This window comes from Falco rusticolus, chromosome 9, assembly GCF_015220075.1.
Source record: "Falco rusticolus isolate bFalRus1 chromosome 9, bFalRus1.pri, whole genome shotgun sequence".
In the NCBI taxonomy this organism is placed as follows: Eukaryota; Metazoa; Chordata; class Aves; order Falconiformes; family Falconidae; genus Falco; species Falco rusticolus.
In genome coordinates, this window is record NC_051195.1 from 46,455,994 (window position 1) to 46,474,346 (window position 18,353).

The 18,353-nt window shown below is 61.7% G+C and overlaps 3 protein-coding genes across 8 annotated transcripts; 1 reads left to right on the forward strand and 2 right to left on the reverse strand.

Moving 5' to 3' along the window:
* Window positions 1-96: 96 nt before the first annotated feature.
* PAXX (PAXX non-homologous end joining factor) lies at window positions 97-2,636 on the reverse strand. Of its 6 annotated transcripts, none has more exons than XM_037400394.1 (7): window positions 2,519-2,636; window positions 2,299-2,359; window positions 2,168-2,202; window positions 1,908-2,098; window positions 1,300-1,371; window positions 694-787; window positions 97-566 (listed from the first exon to the last, which is right to left on the reverse strand). In XM_037400394.1, the coding sequence occupies exons 1-7, from the start codon at window positions 2,602-2,604 to the stop codon at window positions 527-529; spliced, it is 579 nt and encodes a 192-aa protein (XP_037256291.1). In that variant the 5' UTR covers window positions 2,605-2,636; the 3' UTR covers window positions 97-526. The 6 variants fall into 6 exon arrangements, with proteins under 6 accessions (XP_037256291.1, XP_037256289.1, XP_037256290.1 ...); XM_037400392.1 differs by having other exon boundaries at window positions 694-910; XM_037400393.1 differs by having other exon boundaries at window positions 1,300-1,374.
* On the forward strand, window positions 2,629-4,681 carry TMEM141 (transmembrane protein 141). The gene is made up of 5 exons (XM_037400395.1): window positions 2,629-2,726; window positions 3,091-3,157; window positions 3,255-3,338; window positions 3,539-3,670; window positions 4,382-4,681. Exons 1-5 carry the CDS (start codon window positions 2,673-2,675, stop codon window positions 4,459-4,461), a joined length of 417 nt encoding a protein of 138 aa, XP_037256292.1. The 5' UTR covers window positions 2,629-2,672; the 3' UTR covers window positions 4,462-4,681.
* Window positions 4,682-4,815: 134 nt separating this feature from the next.
* Window positions 4,816-18,022, reverse strand: ENTPD2 (ectonucleoside triphosphate diphosphohydrolase 2). Its single transcript, XM_037400388.1, has 9 exons — window positions 17,870-18,022; window positions 11,207-11,324; window positions 10,565-10,715; window positions 9,767-9,926; window positions 9,438-9,665; window positions 8,808-9,074; window positions 8,484-8,603; window positions 8,088-8,222; window positions 4,816-7,491 (listed from the first exon to the last, which is right to left on the reverse strand). The coding sequence occupies exons 1-9, from the start codon at window positions 17,978-17,980 to the stop codon at window positions 7,291-7,293; spliced, it is 1,491 nt and encodes a 496-aa protein (XP_037256285.1). The 5' UTR covers window positions 17,981-18,022; the 3' UTR covers window positions 4,816-7,290.
* Window positions 18,023-18,353: the final 331 nt, after the last annotated feature.

Consider the following 18,353-nt stretch of genomic DNA (forward strand, 5'->3'; position numbering starts at 1 on the left):
CTGACAGGAGAGTTGAGCTCCTGAGCCTCTGACCCTCCAGGTTCAGCTGAAACTGGCCACTGGCTTCCTGAGCAAGAGACTGACACATCCACACTATCCTGGTTGCCAGAGACCAGCTGGCTAAAACCGCTTTTACTGGCAATAAGTTAAGCACAGGCAATCTTTTTGTTACATGGCAATATAAAAGTTTTTTAAAAACCCCACCACTTCATGGCAAGCAAGGTAGCAAGGTAGCCTCTGCCAGTGGGTAAGAGCTGCAGGGAAAAAACCCACCGCTTCTGTCACCCCTGCCCTGTCTGTTCCCCGCCCCACCCCACCTCGAGGCCCTGCCACTGCACCAGCTGAGGATCTGCTGCGTGCTCAGGCCTGCCAGGTGCCGTCTCCAGCCCTCTGGCTCCTGTTCACCCCATCTGTCTCCCTGGGTGCAAGGGGATCAGCAGGTGCAGGGCAGTGAAAACTCCATCAGACACACACAGTGGTCGACCGAGTTCTGTAGGGTTGTCATCGCGGGGAGGGATAGCACAGGTCAGGAGTCCTCAAAATCCACTCCAGACGGTGCCTTCTTGCTAGGAGGAGATGGAGGGAGCATCACAGCCCAAATCCCCACACCCTGCTCCCATGCAGCTACAGAGCAGAGTCCATGGGTTCTCTGCACAGCCCAACCCCAGCACCGCACCTGGGAGCAGCACTTACCTTCTGAAGCCAGGGTTTATGAGAGACTCTCCTGGAATCTTCCTCTTGGCAGGCAAAGCTGAGCCAGCACCCCTGTTCTTCCTGGGGCTGGGGTCTGCCTCAGTCAGTGACAGGCAGGACGGGGATTGCAAAAGATCAGCTAGTTGCTTTGGCAGCCCTGCAAGCCCCTCCATGCCCAGGGTGAGCCTCCAGCAGCCCAGCCTGGCAGGCCCAGCATCTGTGGCGGGTGAGGAAGGGCCAAGCCTGGTCTCCTCTCCCAAAGGAGCAGGGAGCCATAGACCTGCCACAGCCCCCAGTCTGGAAGAGCAGTGAAGCCCCTGGAAGAACAGTGAAGCCTGACCTCCTCCTGGAGGCTAGTGAGCAACCTGTCTGGTGATGCCCAGCATCTGACCTGGGCACAGGGTATCCCACACACCCCAAGAGCCACCGTGCTGAGCCCTGGCCCCTTCCATGCCAGGAAGGGCACCAGAACAGCAGGACAGCTCACAGCAGCCACAGCTGAGGGGACTGAGAGTGCCTTGGAGAGCACACGGACCAGCAGCCTCCTGGGAAAGAGAAGGCAAACAAGCAGTGGAACCAGGGGAGTACCCCCTAGCAATTGCCTACCTGGCAGGAAGAGCTGCTGGCTCTGGGAAGTGTTCTTCTCAGGGCTGCAGGAAGATGCCAGTGTCTCCATCACTGCTGAGACAGAAGCCAGAGCTTGTGACAACACACCCCAATGCAGCATGCAGCACCCCAAGCCTCCCCAGCCAAACCAAGCTATGTTCTCCTCCCAGCACTCCCCCATCCAGGCTGCCATTGCCCCAAGACCTTCCCTATAGACCCCTAAAACAGGGGCCTCTGTAAGGCGACTCCCACCCACAGAGATGATAGTGGTGTTGGCCATGGGGACAAGGTTGTGTTTCTGCACAGAGACACAAAAACGCATCCTCCGGTCCCATGCAGGATCTCCTCTGCCTGAGACGCTCAGGGGCAGACCCTGGCCAGCTTTGGGAAGCGGCCAGCCCAAACTGGAAAAAGAAGGGAGCACCTTGGCCACCCAGCCCTCCTGGCCACCTCACCGGGGCCCAGCGAGCCTACACCAGGCGGGGCGAGGCTAGGGAGGCACAGCCATCTCCTTGTGGGTGGTGTGTGTGTGACGGTGATGCTGTGAAGGTGGCAGGGAGCTGCCCGCTCTCCTCCTGCCTTCACCCCCATCCGACCCCCCCCCAGACCTTCCAGGCGTCTCTCCAGGCTCTCGATGCACCCCGCCATGTCGAACACCAGCGCCTGCAGCTGGCTCCTCGCCTGGGCCATGGGCAGCTTGAAGAGCTCCAGGGCCGAGCACCGGGCCTCCTCCCGCAGCTGCAGCGTGGCCTTCCCCTCGCCCAGGCTCAGCGCCGCCGCCCCCCGCCCCAAGGCCTCCCTGCGGGGCGAGCGGGGGTGAGGGGGGCCCCGCAGGCCGCGCCCGGGCCCCCGTCGCTGCGGCACCCACCTGAGCTCCGTGCCGTGCTCCTCCGGCTGGCAGCGCTGAGGAGGAGAGGGGGCACGTCCCGAAGCGGCCGGCCCCGGCCCCCAGCCCCGGGGCAAGCCGGGCCCCCCCGCCGCCCCGGCCCCGGTACATACGCAGTCCAGCGGCGGGCGGGCGTCGAGCTCCCCGGCCCAGACCTCCAGCGCGTCGGTCACACTGCGGGAGGCAGCGGCTCAGGCCGTGCCTGGGAACCCACTCCAGGCCCCCGCTCCCGGCTCCCGGTCCCCGGACCCCAGCCCCCGCTCCCGGCTCCCGGACCCCGCTCCCGGCCCCCGGACCGCAGCCCCCGCTCCCGGCCCCCGGCCCCGCACTCACTACACGGTGCCGCCGGGGCCGCAGTAGCAGAGGTACCGGCGCGGCCCGTCCCGCAGCAGGCGGAAGGGCCCGGCCGGCTCCGCCATGGCGGCAGCGCCGGAAGGGGCGGGCCCCGCTGCTGGGCCCCCCGAGCCTCGGCCCCCCCGGCCCCGCCATGGTGAACCTGGGGCTGCGGCGGGTGGAGGACAGCGTGGCCGCCAAGCACCCGGTACGTCCCGCCGGGGCTCGGGTGGACCAGGGGGGGCTCTGTGCTGCGTGTGTCCCCGGTACGTTCCGCCGGGGCTGGGGAGGGGGGCTCCGTGCTGTGTGTGTCCTCGGTACGTCCCGTGGGGAGCTCCGTGCTGCGTATGTCCCCGGTACGTCCCGCCGGGGCTGGGGAGGGGGGCTCCGTGCTGCGTGTGTCCCCGTACGTCCCGTGGGGGGCTGGGGGGCTCTGTGCTGCATGTGTCCCCGGTACGTCCCGCCGGGGCTGGGTGGGACCGTGGGGGGGGCTCTGTGCTGCGTGTGTCCCCGGTACGTCCCGCCGGGGCTGGGGGGAACCGAGGGGCTCCGTGCTGAGCGTGTCCCCGCAGGCGCTGCAGCAATACGCCGCCTGCCAGTCCCACGCCTTCATGAAGGGCATCGGCACCTTCCTGGCAGGTAGGGGCTGGCCCGGCCCCCCGGGGGGCTGCGGGCGGGGGGGGACCCGTGGCCGGTAAGGGCCGGTAACGGCGGCTCGCCCCCCGTGTGTCGGCAGGGAGCGGAGCCGCCTTCGCAGTGCAGAAGCTGGTGGGCAAGAAGCTGCCGTACAGCCCGCAGTGGAGCCTGCCGCTGGCGGCGGGTGAGTGTGTGTGTGGGGGGCTCCTCGTCCCTGCCAGGGGGGCTTTAGTGTCACAGCCCCGCTCCTCACCGCCCCGGGGGGCTCAGGGGCAGCGCACAGGCGGCTGTAGCCCCTCAGAAGCTGGTGGGTGCCTTCCCTGCCGCTGCCCTTAGCAAATGCCCCGGCTGCTGGCACCCACCGGAGCATCGCAGTGTCTTCAGTCGCAGGGTCCCTCGCCAGCTACGTGGTGACTAGAGCTGAGACGCAGAAATGCTCCGACTTCTGGATTTACCTGGAGACAGGCAAGTCGCCACAGGAGCTTGCCATGGCTAGTAGGGCATCTGAACCCACAGGTACGTTTACATCTCTCCCTGCTGCTTTCCTAGGGTTGCCGTGCCTGTTTCATCCCTGCTGCCACAATCTGCTGTTCCTGCCTCATAATTAAGCTGGTGATTGCCAAAATCCCCTTATAAGTCCCACCATGGCACCCCACAGCCAAGGGATGGGAACCGGCGCCTGGGGTGGCAGCAGGGTGAGGGTGGCTGGAGCACCAGGTCTGGTCTCATGGCTCCTGTATCTCTCCGTGCTCTGGGCCCATCGCCTGCGCTGTGGGTACGTGAGCAGGGCTGGTGGGGTGGGAGCACTCACACCTGCCTGCTGCCCTGCCTGCTGCCCTGCCTGCTGCCCTGCCTGCTGCCCTCCCTCCTCGCTGCCCGCCCCGCCACCCGCCCTGCCCGCTGCCCTGCCCGCTCTGTGGATTCACAGAAGCCAGCATGAAGGGCTAGTTTGCTGGAAAAAGGAAGAAGGGGGTAGGGGATGGTGGGGGGCAGTAGACCCTTCCACATCTTGGTTGCTCCATGCAGTGGGCAGAGCTGGAGGGGCACGAGGACATACATTGCTGGGAGGTTCCCGCAGCTGCTTGCTGCTTTCTCCCACTGCTTCCAAAGCTGGGCTTAGCTGAAGAGGCTTTAAATGCTTCACCAGGGCTCTGTGGTTCTCTGCCCACCCTTGACAAACACACCAGGGTAGTTGGGGGTCCAGGGAGCTTGTTCTTTCTGTTGCAGAAAATCTGCCCATCGCAGAGGACAGAGAGAGCACAGCACTGCCGGTGAGGAGGAACAAGTACGGGGATGTCGTGGAGTAGCCAGCGAAGCGCAGCGCACCGTGCCCATGGCCTGCTTCACCCCTCCCCGTCTCCCCAGCCCGCCTGTGCGTGTACGGCCTGGGAGGCTGGTGGGCTCTGTGGCACTGCCCAGGAGCTGCAGTGAGAGCATGGCGGAGGCATTGTAAGGATTGCTGTCTCCCAGGTGGCCTCCGAACATCGCCCATGGCGGGTAGAATAAAAGTAAAGAGCTGAAAGTGCTCATGGGCAAAGTGAAGGCTGGTGCTGGGACTGGAATTGTTGGGATGCAGGTGGTAAATGTCACCCTGAGGCAACCTCTGCAGTAAATGCTGGAGCAGAGCTCTGGTCCCTCTGAGGCCACAGCTCTCGCAATCTGACAGCACAGGGCTGTGAAATGACTGCAGCCATGGACGGGACGGGACAGGACGGGATGGGGCTGAGCTGGGCTGGGAGAGAGCAGGGCTGTTGCCACGTGCAGTCAGTTTTTTGACCCCAGCTGGTCACAGTGTTCCTGCCCCTGTAGCAGCAAGGCTTTCCTCCCCTGCCTGAATGGGGCTGAGCTGAGCCCTGCAGCTCCATGGCCTCTGGGGATGTCCTCTCTGTCCCTGCAAAGGGGGTGCATGTGCGCCCAGAGCCCTTCTGTGTGGTGCCCACCTTGCTCTCGGGGCCTGTCACCTGGCCAGTCTCCATCCAGATCTGTAACCAGCTGGCCGGGGAATGGTACTGTCTCAAATCCCACATACCCAAGAAGGACACATGGGAAGATAAGGAAGCCACCTTTAATTTTTTTTTTTTTTTTTTTTTTTTTTTCCCCTAACAGCAAACTCCAAGTCATGGCCAGGGCAAACTGGCTGCTCCTGGTGCAGCTGAGTTTCTTAGAAGGGGGAACCCAGCCTGGGTTCTGGAAGGTAGCTGGTTTCTTAGAGCAGAACAGCAGCGTTTCAGCTTCAGAGATCAGAAATTCCTCCTTCCATGTGAAAGCTGGAAACAGTCCCTGAGCCTCGCCACGGGAGGGAGTCCCTGTGCTGGAAGACGAGGGGCCCGGGGAGGAAACTGGATTTGGAGGCCCAGAACATCTGAACTGGAATCACATTTGCCCTGTGCAGAGAGATGGGGAGCAGCCAGTGGAACAGCTAAAAGCAAAGTGGCTGCAGGGAACAGGTGGTTTAAACCAGGCATTGTGTTCTGGGGCTCGGCCGGAGCAGGGAAAGGTGTTGGTAAGCGAGAAAACCGGTGGAGCAGAGCTCGTGCTACCTGCGAGAGCGAGAGCAGCAAGAAACTGCAGCTCTTGCTAACACTGCTCCTCTCCCGGGGTGTGTGGAGGAACGTGGTGGGGTGGGAGGCTCTTTCCAGATAGGGTTGACAAGTCAGGACCGGCTCTGCACAACTGCCCAGCAGCTGGATGTGTGCCATGGTAGTGCTGAGCTACCGATGGGTGTACAAACAAATAGCCAACCCTGCAGGCTGCTCTCCTGCCCTGCTTGGGTACCAGAACCGCTCCCCTGGGAGCAGAGGCTCCCTACGTGTTTTCCTTGCATGGAGGCTGTGGCCATGAGCATAGTGGTGAGTGCATGGGACAGTCAGCCTGAGCATTGCCTGCTCATGCCTTTGGGGTGATGAGTGCTTGGGAAACCTGAACTTTGCAACTGTGGCTGGTTGCAAATCTACCACCTCCAGGTGGGCCTGAGTCTGGAGTGAGGTTTCAAGCCCAGCTTGGTCCATCCTGGGGGGGTTCTCCAGGTGGTTAGAGCATACGAAGCCACAATGGTGTCTCAGCACTGGGCAGGCTGCAAGGGATTGAGACCAGGCAGAGCCTGACCTGTGGGTGTGTCTCAGTAGACCCCATAAGTGGCTCTACTCCTGTGGGACAGCCTGTTTCAAGAGGCACAGAGCCATAGGAGTGGTTACAAAGATTTATTTCTGATTATAAAAAAGCCCAACCAAACAAACCCAAACCTTTTGCACATTTGCATGTCCCTGTTCTTAATTGGAAATGAAGATGCATCCTCCCGGCTGCCTGGCATGGGGTGATGCAGGGCTCAAATCCTAAAGCAGAGCAAAAGCCCCACTCCTGCAGAGAGCCCGTCACCTCTGTACTGGCACAGCCACACGCCAGGAGGCCACGGGGGCTTTTTGTGCCATTGCCGAGGGGATGGAGGGGGCTCGGACTGTGGCAGAGGCGAGTCTGGCTTGGGAACCACAGGAATGGGGAAGGCACTGGGTCTGGTTGGTGAAGTGGGACCTGAGAAGGTGGCTGCTCCCCATGTCTTCTTGTCGCTAAGCCCCTATCCAAAGCCCCTGTGCTGAGGCTGGTGGGAGTCCAGGCCAAGATCTGGCCCTCGGGAACGTGGGTGGGGTTTATGCACCAGCCAGAAAGATGGCATGGGCTCTGGGTGATGCCCGGAGCTCCCTGGGAGGCTGATGCTCCAGGGACAGGCTAGAGAGGTCAGCTATAAGGACTAGCATAAGTAATGTTCCCCATGCACGTGAGAATAAATCCTGCTGTTGTCTGGACTTACTGGTCCAGTCCAGCCCAGGTCTGGTGGTAGAAAGATGCCCCAGGTCTGAACATCCATATTCCGAGCCTGCTCCAGGGTCCATCCCTGAGTAGCATTGGAAAACCCTCAAGCCATTCTCCTGCAGGGTCAGCGGTCCTCTTCTGTCCCTCCCTTTCTGCGGCTTGAAAGCCAGGGGAGGGCAAAAAGGGACAGCTTTCCTTCTGGGACAGGCAGTGTCAGGTATTGAAGGAAGATGTCTCCAAGCACTTGCTGCATCCCAAATGTTCAGGCTGTGGAGACTCCAGCAGGATGGTGCTGGGTCCTGCAGACAAGGCCCACACTGTCCCTGCTGTTAGATTGCACTGGACTTGCTGCGCCGGAGCAGGCAGACAGCAGTTGCCAGGGATGTCAGGGTGGTGACCACAAAGAGCAGGATGAGGATGACCCAGTAGTTGTACAGCATGCTTTTGTGGGAAGAGGGCGTCTCTGCTGGGATCATGTTGGTGAGGTTCAGCATGTAGCCCAGCGCCCAGCCGATGGAGGTTTCTCCTGCCTGTGGGGACAGCATGGCATGGTCACCACCCTGGTCAACCCAGCTCCACGGGCCTCCAAGACCTTCCAAGGACCACTTCAGTGTCAGCCCAGTGGAGGAGAGGGGTGTGGGGGAGTCCACAGCACCCTGAGCCCTCACTTGCCCATGGGTCCAGCCAGCCCAGGGATGAAGCAGTGACCATCCCGTGCTGAGCTGGACTCGCTCGATGGGAGCAGGACTCCGTCCGCTCAGGCCAGCCATGATCTCACTGCCCATCCCATGGCTCATGCAGGTGAGGGCACTTGGCAAAGGTGGGATCCCTGAGATAACTTCCCAACAAGCCTGAGCAAAGAGTTCAGATGGCTGATGTCTCAAGGGCCAAGGAAGGACCGGAGGACCTGACTCCATGACCACCCTACAGTCAGCTCAGCTCATTTTTTTTCCATCTCCCAGAAGACCTACCCAAAAACCTGAGAGTCCCATGCTGCCCTGTTCCCTGAGATCTTCCCTCACACTGCTTGGCTCTTTCTTGGTGTGGGACCATCTTCCCTGCAGGGCTTTTTGGCTTAGCTCCAAACAGATACCATTGGATGGGGGTGTGCTCCAGCGTTACCCACCTTCTTTTGGAAGGCAATGTTGGGGAAGGAATGGTTGTTGAAATTGTAGCCTTTGGTCATGAGCAAATAAACAAATGTGCTGACAGCGCAGTAATCCGGCAGCCTCTTCTCCAGCTTGGGGGCTTTCTGGAGCAACTGGATGGGATACATGGAGGGAGAGAGAAAAGGGGTCAAGCCAGTAGGGTCCAGGCTTGGTTTCTGTGGCCTGAAGCTCTCAGTAGTTGCATCTGTCTGGCCAAGGTGCTGCCCATACCCACCTGACCCTCTCCTGGTCCCATGTGGGAGCTGTCGCCCACCTTCCCCCTACTCTGTGGGTGCCCGGACACCCAACCCCCTCCAAGGGCTGCTCTCAGAGCCTGGGTGATGCCCCACATGAAGTGGGCTCGGGGACCCCACCTCACTCCAGCTGGTGGCACAGATAGTCTCAGCAGCATCCTTCAGGTCACTGGGCAAGCGCACGGGTCTCCGCATCACTGTCTGGATGAAGTCCACCGTGTAGAAGAAGGCAGAGAAGGCCTGATGGAGGAAAGGAGGCAGCTGTGGGACAGGCTGGGAGAAAACCCTCTCACCACGAACAGCCACTCTGACCGGCGTGGTGGGCACAAGCACCCACCCCTGCAGAGCTGGGGGTCTGGCTTTGCCACCACGTGATGCCAGGAGGCTGGGGACACCTGCCCACCCAGCAGCCAAGCCACCACCCCACTCCACGCCAGGACTTACGATGAAGTTTCCTGAAACCTCCGGCTGGAAAATGCCATCAAAGGAGCAGCGGGAGAAGGAGCAGGTGGCGAAGTTGAAGAGCTTGCTGACATGCAGAGTGCAGAGGCTCCCATTCCCGGTGCCGACCACGGTGACAGTGGTGTTGAGGGCAAAGCTCGGCCTCTCCTTTTCTGTGCAGGGGCTGTCGTAGACGCTGCTCAGCAACAGGCTCTTGTGGTAGCCTGTGGGCCAGCAGGGATGGGAGACAGTTGCTTGGTACCTCTCTGCCTGCCGGAGAAGCAACGCACGGGATGTGTGGACTGTACCATAGCCCTGGTACATACATAGCATTGCTGCCTGCCTGCCTCCGTTTCCCTACTGGGGAGGGGAGCTTGGGCAGTGGGACACAGAGCTGGCATGATTTGGGACGTCTTGGCTCTGGCTGAGGGATGCAACAGCTTATGGATAGGGTGGGAGGAAGCTCTGGGACCATGGGGGCAAAACCCAGCTGCTGGCTGGGGAAGGTGTGCAGCCAGCCTCACAGGGCTGTCCTAGAACCAGGGCTGGGGGACACCTCTGTATAAACACCCATGTGAGGAGGTGACTGTAGGGTGGTGACAGCCAGCATCCCTGTCTAGCACATGCTGGTACCTGGAGGAGCTTTGAGAGCAGCCTCTTGAGAACCTGGTCCCTTCCGTAGCAGAGGAAGCTGTGCGTGTACACTTTGTATGCCTGGCCATACAGCTTCAGCATCACCTCGTTTCTGGGGTCTTCGATGGTGTCCCTGGTTTCAAAGGTGATCTGTGTAGAAGCACCCCCAAAGTCCATGGCCCCCAGGGTCTTCTTCTGGGGCTGGATCCATTCCCCAAGCCACCCACGCTGAGCAAGGAAGACAAGAGTGGGCATAAGGATGTTGATGAGCTGCAGGACAGCCTGGCCACCACAGCCATCCCTGCTGGGCACCACAATCCCCTGCACACCTTGATGAAGTTCTCCAGGAGGTAGTTTGCGGTGACCCAGCCAAAGACCCCTTCCTCTTCCCCCGACAGGATCTTTGCCCCCCGGAAACTGAAGGGGTACGACTTCAGCGTGGCTGCCACGGCGCTGAGGACGGTGTCCGAAGCCTGCGGGTTTGTAATGCTGCGGGCCAGGCAAGAGGGCAGGGTTTCAGGACTGCGCCAGCATGCCACAGACGGAGCTCCCACTGCCCACACAGCCCTTGGGGCCCAGCACTGCCATGGCACACAGGGCAGGAGGCAGGTGGGTCCTCATCCCGGTACCTGTAGGGATGTCCCCTCAAAACCCCAGCTAATTCCCCTTGCCTCTGCCAGGGAAGGAGGCAGGCAGCAGGGATGGAGGTGTGCTCCGTCCTCCTGAGCCATACCCGTGGGTGAGGGGGGCATGACACAGGGGCCTCCTCTGTGTGCTTTTTCAGGGGGTAATTCTCACTGTGTCCCATCAGGCTGACAATGGGTGCAGGGGGCGTTTCACCCTAGCTTGCTAAAAAGCCTGGGTGGGTTATCCTGGCGCTGGCCCCACGCCAGCCCCTTTTCAGCCAGGGATGTGCTGGCTGTGCCCTACAGAGCATCTGCTGCTCTGAAAGGCAGGCAAGGGACATAGAGCCGGGCAGCTGGGCGGGTTATGACCTTCCCCTGGCAAAAAGGCAACGTCACAGCTGTCCTTCACCATCTCTGCCCCTACCATGGGTGGCGAGACAGCAGGGTGGCATAGCAGGGTGCCCCAAGCAGGGTTTGAGGCCAGGCAAGCTGAGCACTCACTTGAGCAGGCGCATGCCGGCTGTGGCGCCCAGGTAGAGTGGGGTGCCCGCATGCTTCTCCTTGGGCACGTCTCTCAGAGCCTGGTTCAGGCAGTGCACCAAGCTCGTCCCAGCAGCTGGAGGGTTGGAGCTGTAGCTGGAGATGCCAGGACCTGCAGAGAGAAAATAGCATTGCTCCCTGTGGGTGGTGGGATGATGCTCAGTGGGAAGATGCTTGGTGGGCAGCTTTGTCCCTCCCAGGCTGTTCAAAAGGCAGGCACTGCAGGTTTCTGTGGGCATCCAGAGTCCAGCCCATCTCCCTGCCCATGCCGCATCCCCTACTGGCTGACAACCTGGGAAAGGTTGCTTAAAGGTAGAGTGGAAAACCATCCCTCCCTCTTCACTGGGCTAGGCAGGGATCAGTTCAGTGCATGCCATGAAAACATAAACTACAGGCATGTATAGCTGCAAGCCTTGGGGAGAGATGGGGAGGTTTTTGGGAATAGAGCTGGACTCTTTATAACACCTCTCGCTGCGCTGGTGAATGCACGGGGAGGAAGGTGGGCATGGTGGGGCATTCACACCATCACGGTGCCCTGCCCATGGGGGATGTGACAGACCCTGCCACCAGCCACTGGCCCGTGGGGACTGGGACAGCCCTTACCCTCCACATCACACATGCTGTGCTCGCTGACCACCCCGGTGTTGTTCTCCTTGTCTGCAGGCCACTTGTAGACGAACATGGCCGTGTGAGAGGACCCGGCGTCCAGCACGATGCCGTACTGCAGGAAGAGGAGGCAGTGGGTCAGTCCCAGAGGCTGGAGACCTCCCCCCCCAGTTGCCCCAGGCCATCCTGAGGGATGACACTGGGGCTCAACAACCCGCTGTGTGCTGGTCCTGCCCCGGCAGTGCCCTGGCCAGCAGCTTCAGGAGCATCCTTGGCAGAGGTGAGCACTGCTCAGCCTGGCGCTGGCATGGCCTTACCCACAGGGATTCCTGCCCAGGATGCAGCTGGGAGCGAGTGGTCTGCTCAGACTGGGATACTGGCCGCCCCAGGATGCTGCTTGGCACAGCACTGGGACTCTGGCCTCTTGCGCACGGGGACCACCTTGAGCACAGACCAGGAGGCTCTTCAGCTCTTCCCCTGCTGCTTGCTCCCATCTCCCTGCTGCATCTCCCCTGGCCAGTGGGCATCCCTGCTGAACCATGCTGGTGGGTCCCTGGGGCCAGCAGGGGGGCTGGGACACCTGGGAGCTGCCCCTCCAGGATGCAGCTCGCCAAAGACAGGCAGCCAGGCACCTCGTCCCTCCTGCCCTTGTATGGCTGGGCCATTCTCTGCTATAAATAACCCCACTCCCTCCTGCCAAACAAGGCTACCCAGCTCCCAGGGAGGGGCTGCCCCAAGCTGCCTTCAGCCCCCCCTGCCCCGCTCCCCTGGCAGACCCCTCTGCATCACCCTCAGCTACTCGCGGGCTGGGGGCTGCCTGCACTGCCCCCCTCCTTGCCCCACTGGAAATGCTTCGCTGCTGGAGAGGAGGCCGTGGGTCTGAGGGTGGGGGTGGGGGTGAGCAAGGTGGGATCCAGTGGTTGCCCCAGTTGAGCATCTCTGGGGTGAAACCATTCAAGGCTTAAACGTGGCTTATACAGAGGGGCTCTGCCTTGCCCAGAGCCAGGTGGACCCCCAGGGCTGGGGCACCTCGTCTCCCTGCCCAGCACCTGGGAGCCACCCCAGCCCTGCCTGGTGGGTGCCCTGGTCCCATTCCTGTCCCCATCCCCATCCCTGGCAGCCACAGAGCAGGCTCCAACCCCGGGTGGCTGCAGGGCTGGGTTTTGGCCAGCTCAGGCAGCAGAAATAAAGTGTCAGGGCACAGGCAGGGACGCCTGGGGTTCCTGCTTATAGGCAAACCCGATTCCCATGTGAACCCATGGCCCCACACCAGCAGTACCCCCTGCTCCCCCAGGGAACCATTTAAGATGGGTGACATCCCCCAGCCAGCCTCCCCCAGCTCTCCTTAGCTGTCAGTGGCTTGCCACGTGCCCTGGGCCAAAAGCTACAAGCCAGTGGAGCATCCCCCTGTGAGGCCAGGCGGGCTGGTGTGCCATGGCACTAGTGTGGGGGAGCAGCTCTCAGTGATGCTGAACCCTGAGGAGGAGGCGGAGGGCTCTGACAGCGCACCCACCCCCCACCAGCTGCCACTCCAAAGCACAAAGCTGGGGAGCAGGACCACAGTCTGGGCCATTTCTGGGCTGGGGTCAGTGCCCTGGGCAGCCTTGGGGGGCTCTCAGCCCACTCCCCTACCCAGCGTGACCTGGGCCATATGCATCCCCTGGCACTAAGTGTCCCCGCAGTCCCTTCTCACCATAGCACCCTCTGCCTCACCTGCCCCCCATGGCCCCGCGGGCACTGCCTGCACCCCAGACGGGCAATCACCTGCCAGGCATGAGCACAATGAAGGATGCTGAGTCTGCCCCAGCGAAGCTGCCTGTCCCATGGGACACCTGCTGGCATGTCACCACCGGCTCCCATCCCACAGCCCTCTCAGCATGTCCCCTTCGCTGTCCCAGCCCTCACGAGTGGGTGCTGGTATCCCCATGAGGACACCATCCATCCCCAACAGATCCTCTGTCCACCTCTGCCACATGTGTGCCCATGTGCCCTGTGGCCACCACACGGGTGTCCTCCGCACCTCCCCAGATATCACCTGGAGTGACATAGCATTAGCAGGGTGACAGCACTGTTCCCAAAAGGAAAGCATCGACAGGTTCATTCCCAAACCCGAGGCTGAGCACAGCCAGGTCCCCGGGAGCGGTTTCCAGCCCCAGGATGACATGGGAGGCTGCAGCCCACACAGGGGACGAGGCGGGAGATGGGGATATCTATGGAGTGGCAGGGGCTAAGAAATGCTGGAGCAGGAGGCAGCGAGGAGGACTCACAGCACCAGGGACACCTGGAGCCACACACCAGGAATGGGGACAGCCCAGGAGGAGCAGTGCTGGGGATGCCAGACCAGCTCCATGGGAGGAACAGACATTGGAGACATGGCCAGATCTGGGCTGGGGGAGTCCCATGTGCTTGTGGAGGTGGAAAACCTGGTTCAGGGGCTTTCCTCCGTCACCAGGGCTGGCTTGGCTGTGCCCCGCTGCCAGGCCCATGGACAGCTGGCACGGGGGTGCACGTGTGGGGTTGCATACATGGAGGGGTTACAGATGTGTGTGGGTGCACCTATGCAGATGCACATGTGCAGGGATGTGCATGCATGGATGCGTCACGTGGTGTGCGTGCCTGCAGGTGCGCACATGGGTGTGTATGTGCATGGACATAGGCACGTGTGTGCAAGTTCAGGGGTGGAGGTGCATGCACGCGGGTGTGCATGGGTGAGGTGTACACGCACATAGGTGTGCTGACATGTTTGTGTGCTTACGGGTGCATGTGTGTGTGTCTGTGCATATGTGCATTTAGGCGGGTGTGCATGCATGCGTGGGCACACATGTGAGTGTGTGCCTGTGTGGGCACGCATTGGGGGGGGGTGTGCCTGGGGCAGCCGTGCTGCCTGCTCAGGCCCAGGGAAGCAGAGCACACGTGGTTGCAACTGCGGCTCTGTCACCTGCGCAGGGTGGCCAGCAGCGAGAGGTAGCACTGACCCTGCACCCAGGGCAAGCCCTACAGGGAGATGTCGCATTGGGGGTGACAGTGACACTGCTGGGGCACGTTGCAGAACCAGATGCCCCCACGCAGCTGTATCCCGGCGCCCTTGGCTGCCAACACTTGTGGGTCAGGGTGGGTGTCCCTCCTCTCAGACCCCAGCCTCCATGCGGGCACAGCCTGTCGATGCCAGGCGCAGGGCAGTGAAGATGGGCAGCAGCCCCAGGACTCATGGGCAAGGGACAGTCCATGGGACCCCCTGACCGGTGGTGGCCCAGCCCCAGCAGTGAAGGCAGCAGCACTCGGGACCAGCTGAGGTAATGGCGTGCGGCAACATGAATGGCTGCAGCATGGTGGGTGCTGCCAGCCGCAGGGAGTGCCCGGCGCACAGCCAGCCGCCACCGCCACAGCTCGCTCCCTGGCTGCCCCAGCATGAGAGGAGCCGCTGTGGCCTCCAGCCAGCCCCCCCCTGCCCCGCTCCTGGGGGGTACAGGGTTTTGCACCCCAGCCTGTCTCTCCATGGAGGAGCCATCCTCCCTGGCAGTGCTGCTGGCGCTGAGCAGGGGTGGAAGCCACATGCACAGGCATGTGCATGGAAAGGGGCCAAGGCAGACCTGGACAGCCACGAGGGTCCCCAGGGATGAAGGACAGGTCCTATCCCCTCCTCCAGACCTGTGGGTACGCGCATGCCTCCAGTACCCACATGGGAATCAGATATGGGGTCACCACAGCAGGGCTGCAGTGGTGCCAGCCCCTGCCCCTGCCCTACACCATGTCCCTGCCCCAGCCCCTGTTCCTGAGTGCCCGAGCCACTGTGTCACCCAGCACACAGCAAGCCACTGTGTGGGCACAAGCCGTGGCTGAGCAGGAGGGTTTGCAGCAGTGTGGGGGGCACAGGCAGGTCATCTGCAGCATCCCTGCAGGTCGGAAGGCCCAGGAGGGAGAAACCCGGCTGAAAGCCCATCTGGTTAGTGATTTGCCGCGTAAGCACTGCCCTCAGCTCTTCCAGCCGAGGTGTCCTGTGCCTGCCAAGGAGCAGGCTGGAAATAAGGGCTGGAGGGACATAAGGACGCTCCCGCACCAGCGCCTGGCTCCCACCATCCCTCTCATCCACCGTGGCATGCTTGGCTGCCAGTGCCCTGGGGCTCGGTAGGGTCTCGCATGTGTGTTGGTGGCCCTGGCCCCAGCCCGCGGGACGTTACCCAGCCCCAGCATCTCCTGGTGGCACAGTGATGACAGATTTTTCTAACAACAAGACACCCTGACCTGGTGATGCCACAGGGCTGGGGGACACTGAGGTCGCCGGTGTGACCCTGCAGTGGAACAGTGTCCCTGTGCCACCCTGGCTCCGCTGCCTCTTGGGTCACCCGTGGCCCCGTGGGCTCTGCCCCACCACAGCATCACTCCATCGCTCAGCCCAGCCTCAGCCAGGGCTGCTCAGTCCCGAAGCCCCTTCAGAGGGGACACAGAGGGTGGTGATGTCCCCAAAGACCATGGGGCAGTGAGGTCACAGGTAGGACTCAGGGCTCCTGTGCGTGCATGGCTCTGCCCAGAAACATCCCACAGCCCAGGGGAGGAGGCAGAGGGGGCCACCGGGAACTGCCCGACTCACTGCAGCCTGGCACTGTGCCCTGTGGCCGTGCCTGGCCCCCCAGCCCCATCCCACGGGCTCTCTGAGCTGCCCCACAGCGCAGCAGGGGCTCAGCCCTGCCCCACAACATCCCACCTCCCTCAAGGGCAGCAAGACCTGGGGAGCTCCCAGGTCTGCGGTGGGTTACAACAGTTTCCTTCCTGCTGCGGGAAGGCAGCTGGCAGGGGGAGAACCCAGCAGGCTTTGTAGTGGCCAGTGAAGAGCTTTGCCAAAAAAAGGAAAAAAAGGTTGTCAAGGGAAGGCAAGGTCTCCAAGCCATCAGGTGGCAGTGGCATAAGCCCCGCTCCGGACCCATGAGGGAAGGGGAGGGAACACAGTGCTCCCAGGATCAGTCCCTCTGGCACTAGTATAAGTAATCCAGGGTATTTTTAGGGCTATATTCCAAGCAAAGGAGCTGGAAAGGGAAGACGTGGAGCTGTAGCTCAGCAGTGAACAGTGCTATCGCCCAGCAGCTGCTGCTGCTAATGTGGACCAAGCCAGCAAGGACCACACCTCGGCTAGGCAGGTGGCAAGGATGTGCCCAGGATCTCCCACAGCAGGACCAACCTCCTCTAAATCACGTTGACATGCTTTGGGCTGAGTTAAATTAAGACAAAGCTTTGCATTCCCAAAAAAGCCCTGAGCTTTGTGCAAAAGCAAACCCCTCCATGCCTGCCTGGTGCCAGCCCCACGGGAACAGCCACCGCCAAGACACTGGTGCTGAGCCCCAGTAGGCAGTGCCTCACCACATGCACCGTGCTGGACATCACATGTGCTTGGCACCTCCAGGAACCCTGCAAGACCCCAAGTTCCTGGGCTGGGTGGCATAGCCTCAGGCAGAGCAGGGCCAGGACCCATGTGAGTGTTTGGGGATGCTCAGCACCAAACCCCAGCGCTGACTTGCAGACCGAAAGGTGCTAATAGCCAGAGAGAGAGAGAAAAAGCACAACAAATGAATTTCTGGGAATGCATTTGGCTTAAAGACAAAGTTCCAGCTTGGAACCAGGAAGAAAAAAGGCTTCTGAGGCCAACCCAAGTGCTGCACATAGTGCTCTCGGTACCAATCCATCTAATTCCCCTGTGTCCCAAGAGACAAAATCCATTTTGAAACCAGCTCAGGGCACTGCTCAAGGTGCCCCAGCACATGGCAATGGGTGGCAAAGTTGTCACAGGGAAAGAGTTAATCATTGCTAGTTATACTAACAGTGGCGAGTACCATCTTGGCTAAGCCAGCTCGTTTTCTCAACCTAATCTTTGTTACATCTGACAAACATGGAGGCAAGGCAACACATCTGGCATTCAGGCTGGCTCAGAAAGTTTCCAAGCAAATTGCTTGGGATGAAAAAAAGGGGGGGTTGGGTAAACCATTTTCCAGGACAAAAGCCCGCTCCCCACAGAACAGCTTGCTCCATCACCGAAAAAAAAAATGACTTTTTTAAACCAAAAGACTTGGGCTGCAAAAGAGTCAACTGGAGGACTTGGCCAATAAGAAATTGTTCAGAAACTTCTCTCAGCATCGGAATTTACAATGAAAAAGAAAAAAGAAGCCGCTCATTTTCATAGGGAAGTGCATTTCTTGCCTGGCAGTGCTGGCTCAGGTGATGCAGCTGGGAGCCCAGGAACACGGGGCGATGCTGGGGTGTGCAAGGGCAGACCCAGACCCGGCTGTGGGAGCAGATGCTGACACAGCTGCTCTGGCCTGGAGGACCACATCCAGACGCCCCATGGCTATTTTTTCGTGTGTCTAAAAGATTCCTCGCTGAAAGCACAGGGCTGATGTGCTGAGGCTGGGTGGCCAGGCGTCCCTGCAGCCGGGGATCTCGCTGCCAGCCTGACGGCAGGGGCTGCTCCCTGCGACCCCCACCCCGCAGCTCGGGGACTCCCCAGCCCCAGTGGCCTCCTGTGACGCTGGGGATGCCCAGGACGCCGCACCCTCCCCCGCAGATCGGGGTGCCCGCTGCGGCTCCCCCAGCCCCCGGCAGCCCAAGTCCCCCCCGGCGCGCGCTGTCCCCGTCCCCTCGGTGGCCGGTGCCCCCCGTGCCGGCCTCGCTCACCTTGAACTGCGGCGGGCCCCGCATGTCCCCGGAGCCGAGGCAGAGCAGGAGGATGCCCAGGAGGCAGCCGAGGGAGAGAAGCAGGAGGATGGCGGCGACCCGGCGGGCCATGGCGGGACCGGAGCGGAGGCAGGTGAGCGGCTCCGCGGCGGCTGCGGCGGCTCCTGCTGCTCCTCCTCCCCCACCGCCTCCTCCTCCGCCTCCTCCGCCTCCTCCTCGCCCGCCTCTCCCGGCTGAGTCACTGCCGCCCCGGCCCACCCGGGCGGGACACCGGGGCTCCGCCGGGCTGCGGGGGGCCGGCCCCGGGCTGCGGGTCCCGCTGCTGCCCCGGCCCCGGCCCCGGCTCCGTCCTGCCGCTCCGCCCGGGCATCGCCCCTGCCCCGGGATGGGCTTCACCTATCCCCGCCGCCGCCCCGGGCTCGGTCCTTAACCGGCGGCTCAGCCCCATCCTGCCCCTCCCCCCCCCGCATCGCCCCTGCCCCGG